Source organism: Acipenser ruthenus, chromosome 9, assembly GCF_902713425.1.
Source record: "Acipenser ruthenus chromosome 9, fAciRut3.2 maternal haplotype, whole genome shotgun sequence".
NCBI classification, from domain to species: domain Eukaryota; kingdom Metazoa; phylum Chordata; class Actinopteri; order Acipenseriformes; family Acipenseridae; genus Acipenser; species Acipenser ruthenus.
Window position 1 is genome coordinate 7746228 of NC_081197.1, and position 10742 is coordinate 7756969.

Sequence of the window (10742 nt, forward strand, 5' to 3'; positions counted from 1 at the left end):
GTCGAGTAATTGAAAACAAGACATTTCATGTTTGAAGTGAAAGTGGTATCGATGAGTCGAATGGTTCAAAGTTCAAGTATATTTTCCTCTAGAGGAATTATGACATTTTGACATCACTACTGTGCTATTATGCCTTTTTGTTCCGAATGGCTCAGGATGTAAATATAGCCTTCATCCATGTATTTTATTTATATATATATATATATATATATATATATATATATATATATATATATATATATATATATATATATATACATACATATATATATATACATATGTTGTCTCGTTTTGTGTTATGTGTATTGTAAGGGTACTGGGCACGCCGTCAGTGTGTGAATGTGTTTGCGTGCGTAAGGAGTGTGTGGACCTTCCCCGAGGCTATAAGTAGGGGGGGGCGAGCCGCGAGTGGGAGAACAAGTGTCAACATAAATGTCAACTACAATGCCTGTGTGTCTATATACTTGCACTGCACAGGGAATCGCTTAAAAAGCATGGTCTGCAATGCCCATCAGTATTAGGGTTTTATTAAGGTTTGTGAATCAATTTGGAGTGAGGCTGTGAGGGACAGAGCTGAAGGCTGAAAGAGAGTGCCTATCTGTGAAGTGGTGAAAGAGCACAGTGAGTCGGAGGAACAGGAGAACAAGAACGAGAATGAGAGTGAGTGAGAGTGAAAGAGAAGAGGAAAGGAAGAACAGAGAGAGCGAGGGAGTTATTTTTATTTATTGATTTGGCATGAACCCTGGCTCAAACAGGGATTCGCTGTTATTTTTATTTTATTTAGTGCAGTCATTAAAAGAAGCAAATTTGGAAGCCCATGTGGTCTCCCTGAGTCTTGTTTCACTTCCAACGCAGCGCTTCATTACAATGTATATATAACGCTACAGTAGTGACGTCAAAAAGTGATAATTCCTCCAGAGGAAAATATACTTGAACTTTGACCCATTCGACTCCTCAAGAGCATCAATTTCAATTCAAACACAAAATGTCTCGTTTTCAATCACTCGACAACACCTATAGTACAGAAATGTTCATCAATGATCAACATTGATCAACATTCGTATCTCAGAGAAACTAAATGTATAATGACATAGAACATCTGTACAGCACTGAAAAACACTATTAAAAAAAAAAGAAAAAATCCCGAACTGTACTGCTGAACCTCGTCTTCTTTAATATTAGCATCACAAGGGTATCCATGTATTATAAAAAAAAAAACAGATGGGCCTCTTCAGTGAGTTACAGGAAAACAATTCCATCTCTGTCTAATTTATGACATCACAGAAATGTAATTAATTTCTTGTAACACACTGAACCCATCTATTATTCTATATATATATATATATATATATATATATATATATATATATATATATACAGTGCCTATAGAAAGTCTACACCCCCTTGAACTTTTTTCACATTTTGTTGTGTCAGTGCCTCATGCATTTAAATGAGGATTTCTTTTCCACTTATCTACGTACCATACTTCACACTGATAAAGGGAAAAAAGTTTTTATTGAGAAAAAAATTATATATTACAAATCTGAAAGATCATAATTTAGAGTTAATACTTGGTGGAAGCACCTTTGGCAGCACTTACAGCTGTGAGTCTGTTGGGATAGGACTTTGCACACCTAGATTTGGCAATATTTGACCATTCTTCTTTACAAAACTGTTCAAGCTATGTCAAGTTCCTTGGGGAGCATTGATGGACAGCAATCTTCAAGTCATGCCACAAATTTTTGATTGGATTTAGGTCAGGGCTCTGACTATCCCACTCAAGTACATTTACCTTTTTGTTCCTTAGCCACACCAGTGTAGCTTTGGCTGTGTGCTTTGGGTCGTTGTCATGCTGAAAGGTGAACTTCCATCCCAATTTCAGCTTTCTTGCAGAGGACAGCAGGTTTTCCTCAAGGACTTCTCTGTACTTTGCTCCATTCATTTTCCCTTCTATCCTGACAAGTGCCCCAATCCCTGCCGATGAGAAACATCCCCATAACATGATGCTACCACCACCATGCTTCACAGTAGGGATGGTGTTCTTTGGGTGATGCGCTGTGTTGGATTTGCGCCAAACATAACGCTTTGCATTTAGGACAAAAAGTTCAATTTTAGTTTTGTCAGACCACAAAACTTTTTGCCACATAGCTACAGAATATTAAGTATTAAGTAATATAAAGTATTTTTTTGCATACTTCAAATGGGTTTCAAGGTGGGCTTTCTTGAGTAATGGCTTCATCTTGCCACCCTACCATACAGGCCAGATTTGTGGAGTGCTTGGGATATTGTTGTCACAGGCACACTTTGAGCAGTCTTGGCCATAAAAGCCTGTAGCTCTTGCAAAGTTGCCATTGGCCTCTTGGTAGCCTCTCTGATCAGTCTCCTTCTTGCTTGGTCATCCAGTTTGGAGGGACGGCCTGATCTAGGCAGGGTCTTCGTGATGCCATACACCTTCCACTTCTTAATAAACGTCTTGACCGTGCTCCAAGGGATATTCAAGGCCTTTGGTATTTTTTTATACCCATCCCCTGATCTGTGCCTTTCAACAACTTTGTCCCAGAGTTCTTTTGAAAGCTCCTTGATGCTCATGGTTGAGTCTTTGCTTTGAAATGCACTACCCAGCAGAAGGAACCTACAGGAACTACTGCATTTATCCTGAAATCATGTGAATCACTACAATTTAACACCAGTGGAGGCCACTTAACTTGGTTTGTGACTTTGAAGGCGATTGGTTACACCTGAGCTAATTTAGGATTGCTATTACAAGGGGGGTGGACATTTATCCAACCAAGCTATTTCAGTTTTTGTTTTTTATTAATTTTCTACAAATGTCTAGATTATCTTTTTCACTTGGAAGTTGTGGGGTAGGATGTGTAGATCAATGAAAAAAAAATATTTTAATGCTTTTTAATTCCTGGCTATAAGGCAACAAAAGGTGAAAATTTTGAAAGGTGGTGTAGACTTTCTATAGGCACAATTATATATATATATATATATATATATATATATATATATATATATATATATATATATATATAATTTAAAAAAATAATGAAAAGGGAGGGCGATAAAATTTCATTTGGCTAGGGCGGTAGGGCGCCAGCCCTGGAGGTATGAAATTTGTTTGCAATCACATTTCTGGGTTTTTATCACTTTTACTTTTTGTATTCTTATTCTTATTTATTTATTTGGCAGACACGTTTATCCAATTCTTAATTAAGTAAAAATCCTCTGCTTCCTGTTAGGTAATGACTAGTGTAAACCAGCAATGCATTGACAGCCTGCTAGAACTCCATTTAAGCTTCAGGAACAAACATAATCCTTTACACAGTACAACTTTGTCTGCTTTCAGTACTCTGCCACTGGAGAGCCATTTCAATCAATATTTGGGCATTTTGTTAACAAAGTAGGCAAGCTCCTGGTACAACTTGCATCATGCAATTATATACAGTATCTTCAATATCTGTATTGTAGCACAGGAAGCTTTTTTTCTTAGTTTGTGAAGAAACGCTGGCAAATCAGCATGGGCTTTCAAGGTACAGCAACACCTGCTTAGTGGTAGTTTGAGTATTGCATAAACATATCACAGGTATTGCTCCACTGAAATTAAATTGAACAATTGCCTTCTCATTCTCTTGTGGGTTGAGAAGATTCTGTAAAAAAAAAAAAAAAAAGCTTATTAGAAATGACCACAAGAACAAATTAATCCCACTGAGTATATCCTGCTACGTCATAAATACCCTTTAAATCATACCCTGATGTAGCTGACCTTACTTCAGTATGCCGGTTTAACCTTTAGCACACGAATCCTTCCATGTCGGTGAGTCTTTTCATTTTAAACCGTATTATAAGGCTTTATTTGTATAATGCTAATGTGTTTTATTTAAATAATGAGGGTCTTGTTTTTAATAAAAAAAACTTATAAGAATAATAAAACAATGTTTTGTAACTTCATTCTTTTCACTCTTTGAAACATAATTTATAATACAAATGTTTATAAAACATGTATTATTAATAGATGTCAAGATTTATTACTGTTTATTAGATTAACTATGATATATGTATAATATTTGATCTAATTAACACAGCATAAACAAATCTACTTCAACAGTATTTCTAAAATGCATTTACATTATGCAGCTGTAATACTAATATGATAACAGTACGTAGATATGATTAGCTTTGAATGTAATCCAATTATATAATTTTTCCAGAAACCAGAAATGTCAACAGGAAACATCTCGACTGTAAACACAGAGTTTATTCTGATTGGATTTCCTGGACTAGAAGGCTACCAGCACTGGCTCACTATTCCTTTCTCTGTTATGTATATTCTAGCCATTGTTGGGAATATTTTTCTCATTTGCATTATTAAACTTGAACCTAATCTGCATACACCTATGTATACTTTACTTTGTGTGTTGGCAACGGTAGATATTGGTTTATGCACTTCTACAATCCCTAAAATGCTGCAGATTTTCTGGCAAAAAGCCTGCAGTATTTCTTTTGAAGGATGCTTTATTCAAATGTTCTTCATTCATGTCATGTCTTCACTGGAATCTTCAACACTGGCAGTAATGGCTTATGACAGGTATGTTGCAATATACAACCCCTTGCATTACATATCTATATTGACCAAAGCTAAAATGGCTAAAATTATGGGGGTACTTTTTGCAAGATGTTTTATTTTAGCAGGACTTGTACCTGTTTTAGCATCAATGTTGCCTTACTGTTCAGCCAATACTATCCAACATTGCTTTTGTGATCATATGGCTGTTGCAAAGTTGGCGTGTAAAGATATCACAATGAATAGTTATTATGGTCTAACTGCAGCCTTTGTGATAATGGGCATGGATGTCTTGTTTATCCTATTTACTTATATAATGATTCTTCGAGCTGTCTCAAAGCTTGGATCAAAGGCAGCCTGGGTCAAGGCATTTAACACCTGTGGCTCCCATTTGTTTGTTATTTTGTATTTTTATACAACCATGTTATTTACTTTTGTAACTTATAGGTTTGGTAAAAATGTTCCACCCCGAATTCATGTTATGTTTGCTGTCTTATATCTTCTTGTGCCACCAATGTTAAATCCTATAATTTATGGAGTGAGGACAAAGGAAATTCGTCAAGGATTTCGAAAGCTTTTTTTAAGGAACAAGATTAACTCAAATGATAAATGATTTTTTTTAAAATTACTTTAAATGTACAGGTTGTTGGTTTTTGTTTTGTTTGCTAGTATCACAAATAAATGAGTCATTCATTTTCACTTGACAAATAAAAATGATTTTAACCTGGCATACCTGTCATTTGAATAATCTGTCAAGATGCTAGTAATAAAAAACTGAACAGTTTACTGCAGCTAGGAGGCAAGAGGTAGTACTGGTAGAGTACTTAATACAGAAGGCAACAGCTTGTATATTTATATAGTCTTGACATTTCTGGTGTATATAAAATGTATAAATAATCCATATGTGAAATGGAAATTATATGTGTTTATTATTTTTTTGTATTAGTATAATATTAAATTTAGGCAGATATATATCTTAATAAAAATTGTTTTAGTGAACACTTTTGTCTTGTTATTTGTTAATATATTTGAAGTATATTAGCAGCTGATAGAAAGCAGGTGGATGTATAAATATTATTACATGGTATGTGACATTTCTTCACATAAACACGAATACTGTACATTTGATGCCGTATACCATATACCGTATTCCTTTGAATTTAAGACTCCCTTGAATTTAAGACGTAGCCCAAAGTTCCCACCCTCAATTTGAGGAGAAAATAAAACATAAAATAAAGATGCATTTACAAAGATACAACCTGAATTACACACATACACGCCCTTTATTATAGAAAGGAATACCCCATTTATTTGCAAGGAAATGCTATAAACTTGTCTATTAGGCATATTATTATTATTATTATTATTATTATTATTATTATTATTTATTTTCTTATTTTCTTATCCAGGGCGACTTACAATCGTAAGCAAATACATTTCAAGTATCACAGTACAAGTAATAATACAATTAAGAGCAAGATAAATACAATGACTGGTTCAGCAACAACACCTCTCTCCTAGTTATCAGCCTCTGAGTTGGAGGAGTCCTCTTTATTACTTGACTTCTCCCAGACAATGACTCCCGCTTCGTTGATGTCTGTCTGTATGTCAGGGATAATTCGAGATCAGGCTTTTGTTGCCGATTTTAATACACACACCACTACACTCAAATTTAAGACACAGGTCATTTTTGAGATACTAAATGGCTTATTCAAAGGAATATGGTGCAAAAAGTAAAACATATAAAAACAAACAAATAAATAAATAAATACATTTTAAGATGTTATCTGTGGTATTTATTTACTACTGTTATTCACGTCTATTAGTATCGGCTAATTCAGGACAAAAAAAACAGCAAAGAAATCAGAACACAATATGAATGGATCTATTTGAGAAACTTCTGTGCACAGGACACAGGACAAACAGTCATGACATAGCTCTGTGTCCATGGAGCACCTGGCCTATTTCCTTATATGTTTTTATTTAGTGCAAAGGTGCTGGAAACCAAAACCACCACTATGCCAAATACAGTACATGGGCATACAAAGAATGCTTCAAGATGCAGGTAAGACTGTCATAAAGGGGATTCTGAGTCTTTACTATAAGTACCACCAGACGCCCAGTATAAACCAGCGGCTCTTAGAAGAACTGGGGAATAGTGCTATAAAAAGTGTTCAGATGTACATGGCTATGCTCACTCCAGCAGCACATACTTTTTCCCCCTCATCCTTTGTGTCTGGTTCCCTAAAAAACTGTTCACAATGCATGTGCCCCATGCTCTAACTATATTTCAGCTATGTGTAAAACTATGGCCATCACCTAGAATTTTAAGATTGAGACATAATTAAAAAAAAAAAAAAAAAAAAAAAAAAACTATATGAACATAATTTATTTAACATCATGTAATCAAAGAAACTACAAAATTATATTGCAGAAGTCTACTGGAAGCCATAATAATTTTAAATTTTTGTCAGTTTTTTGTTAAGTATATGGAAAACTACAATGCGGTTTGTAATTCAACATGTTAATGTAACATTATTCAGCAGGTCTCTAATGGAGCAAAATGTGTTCATTCTAGAGGGTGATGCTAAACTTTTGGCCATAGCGGTATGTTTTATGTAGGTTGGGCATTTAGAAATCATGCCTGGAAAGGGGTCAGGTGATCCACAGAGGTTTCACTTTTTTGTTTTGTTTTGATACCCCATCCGAAGTTGTGAATGGCCGATATAACAAAGTTCCTTTTCAACGGCTTGACATTCTGGTTGAGTCATTATTCCAAATCATAATACAGAAACCATGCAATTCTCGTCTTCAAATAAGTTAATACAATGTTGTTTTTGTTTTGTTTTGTTTTCTTTTCTTTACATAACACACACAAAAATGATCCTAGGCTCTGTGGGGTCCGGTTACTTGTAACAAGAACCAAAAAACAGTCTGGAAAACATGTTGTCATGTACTGTACATGTATGTAACACATATATGACTCAACATTTGACCTACTGTGTATGTGTCAAAATAAAGTTACTTAAACAGGTCCAGTAATATGTTGTTTGTCCTGCGTGGGTGTGGCCAAATAAAACTGGCTGCTATGACACAGGTCCTTTATAAGTGTAAATTATTCTCTTTTTTATTATAATGGTTACCGTAGGTTAAAACTATGTATACAATACAGTCCTCATATTTGGCAGACCAAATTGGCTGTCCCTCCTCAATGGATACAGGTGTAGTGCACAGTGCTCGTTCAGAATCAGTTCTAAAAGTTGTATTTTTAAAATAGTTTTGTTAGTGGTGATTGAATCTTTTTTTCTAAACTCTCTGGTTTCACAGATCCTGATAAGCACTAATCCTGGGCTACCTAATGTTACCTTAGGTGAAATAAGATTAGTGGTAATTGGGTTTCTGTGAAACCAAATGTTTACATTTGAAAACATTATAATAAAGGGATACTACCTAATAAATGAAAATGATTAAAACAACAACACAGCCTGAAACTGCATGTCTGCCTTAGCGACGCACTGAACCTCCCATTGACAGCACCTACGTGCTCTTGTCTCTCGTGTGAATAACTAAATATCTTAACTGATTAGATACAACCAAACAAAAGGATGAATACCTAAATTAATTCCACAAAGAATACACACTCACTGTTTATAAAACACAGCCCCCAGGATGAGGGGATTTCACTGAAGAGGCTGATACTACTGCAGTTTATCATTCAAAGTACTGTACTGGTGGTGAGTTCTTTGATGAGAATTGCTTTTGAATAGAAATACAAAACAAAAGTAAACCAAACTTGATTTTTTTGAGTTTTCCACAACTGAGGAGCAATATATATATATATATATATACTTGTATTGTAACACTTGAAATGTATTTGCGTACGATTGTAAGTCGCCCTGGATAAGGGCGTCTGCTAAGAAATAAATAATAATAATAATATATATAATATATATATATATATATATATATATATATATATATATATATATATATATATATATATATATATATACATACACAAATTAAATCCATGAGTTATATTTGTTTTTGTTAAATAATTAATCAATATGTAGATAGTTGTTGTTTATTATTGGTTGCATTACCCTACAACATGTCCTATATTCATGTTGTAGGGTGGATCAGCGAGCCTATGTACTGAAACATACCGTTTATTTAGCTTCTGATACATATCCAGATGTGGTGTAATAGTTTAACTATGAGTTGTTGTTATGTATGTTTATTATATTATATTATCATGTCTTTTCTTTTTCACAGAACTCGGGCTATGTCTGCAGTCAACGTCTCCAGCGTGCGTCCAGCTGGGTTTGTTTTGATTGGGTTTCCCGGGCTGGATAGCGTTCAGCAGTGGCTTTCAATTCCGTTCACGATCATGTTTATTTTTGCTCTTGCAGCTAACAGTATAATAGTATTTGTTGTGAAGCACGAACAGGCTCTGCACTCCCCCATGTATTTTTTCCTGTCTGTATTGGCAGTAGTAGATATAGGTTTGTGCACCACTATATTACCTAACATGCTGCAAATATTTAGACATAGTCCCTCATTCATTTCTTTTGAAGCTTGTTTCATTCAAATGTTCTTCATTTACTTTTTTACCTCACTTGAATCTTCAATATTGGTAGTAATGGCTTATGATAGGTACGTTGCCATATGTAATCCTTTACGTTATACTTCCATTTTGTCCACTGCATTCCTGGGTAAAATATTTAGTGTGTTTATAATAAGAGGTTTAATTTTAACATCACTTATACCAATCTTTGCTTCAATGTTGCTTTACTGTTCCAGCAATATTATATCACATTGCTATTGTGATCACATGGCTGTTGCAAAATTGGCATGCACAGATATAACCAATAACAGCCGTTATGGGATTTCTGTAGCATTTTCTATATTAGGTGTAGATGTCTTATTTATTACATTCACTTATATAATGATTCTGAGAGTCGTCCTAAAGCTTGGATCAAATGCAGCCCGTCTCAAGGCCTTTAACACATGTGGCTCTCACTTGTTTATTATTATGTATTTTTATATAACTTCACTGTTTAATTTTTTAGTATACAGGATGGGTGAAAAAGTCCCTCCTCATATTCACGTTTTGTTTGCAGTCTTGTATCTTCTTGTCCCACCAGTGTTAAACCCTATAATTTATGCCGTCAAGACAAAAGAAATACGTGAAGCATTTCTGAAGCATATATTAAGGAAAAAAGTGAACCCAGCAACTAACATACCTGTATGAGTGTTTTATTGAATGTACATGGATGTACTAATTGTAACATGTTACATGTAAGGTACCAAATGTTATGTAGGATATTGTTAAAAGGGCTCAGTTTTACACAATACAAGGAACAAATATTGAATAGTTGTTTAAAATACTGGTAGAATATTCTGTAGCTGCTCCTTGTAGAATGTGTCTCCAGTAGAATGCTGTTATTTTTTGATGATAATTCCATCTGCACATTTTTGTAACTTTTTGCAACTTTGTCCTGTAAGACCATATACGTGGAGCCAACAGTTTATTTTTCATGTTTTCATTCTTGTGAAACAAATCTTGTGGTCCAGTGGTTAAAGAAAAGGGCTTTTAACTAGGAGGTCCCCGGTTCAAATCCCACCTCAGCCACTGACTCATTGTGTGACCCTGAGCATGTCACTTAACCTCCTTGTGCTCCGTCTTTCAGGTGAGACGTAATTGTAAGTCACTCTGCAGCTGATGCATTGTTCACACACCCTAGTCTGTAAGTTGCCTTGGAAAAAGGCGTCTGCTAAATAATAATATAAATTAGGTTTAACCCTATACACGGTCGCTCAAGGAGATCATTAGCACAAATTCCCACTATTTTATTTTAATACTTTTCGGGGTACATACATGACTTTTTCATTCTTGGTAGGTACTCAAGATGCTACTTAAGGCTAAGCTATCCGATCGTTCACCAAATATGAAAATAGTAAAAGTGCAAAAGGATCCAAAATATTTATCTTTTTATTCTTTGTAAAGGGCTTTCTTATTTATTTATGTCTTTGTAGTAGCTTCAGTATTGTTTTATAAGCTTGCTTATAACTATAAGGCACTGTCATCTGCAAATAGCAATAATTTGAAATGTTGAATAAATGGTGTCACATTAAAAAAAACTGACTGAAGAGGTCTCTAAACCCTTCTATT

General features: G+C 34.7%; 2 protein-coding genes across 2 annotated transcripts; both read left to right on the forward strand.

Moving 5' to 3' along the window:
* The first annotated feature begins 3753 nt into the window (after nucleotides 1-3753).
* On the forward strand, nucleotides 3754-5566 carry LOC117406313 (olfactory receptor 52E4-like). Its single transcript, XM_034010250.3, has 2 exons — nucleotides 3754-3820; nucleotides 4215-5566. The coding sequence occupies exons 1-2, from the start codon at nucleotides 3815-3817 to the stop codon at nucleotides 5178-5180; spliced, it is 972 nt and encodes a 323-aa protein (XP_033866141.3). The 5' UTR covers nucleotides 3754-3814; the 3' UTR covers nucleotides 5181-5566.
* A 3286-nt stretch (nucleotides 5567-8852) lies between these two features.
* On the forward strand, nucleotides 8853-9970 carry LOC131737983 (olfactory receptor 52E4-like). Its single transcript, XM_059030542.1, has one exon. The coding sequence runs from the start codon at nucleotides 8853-8855 to the stop codon at nucleotides 9819-9821; it is 969 nt and encodes a 322-aa protein (XP_058886525.1). The 3' UTR covers nucleotides 9822-9970.
* Nucleotides 9971-10742: the final 772 nt, after the last annotated feature.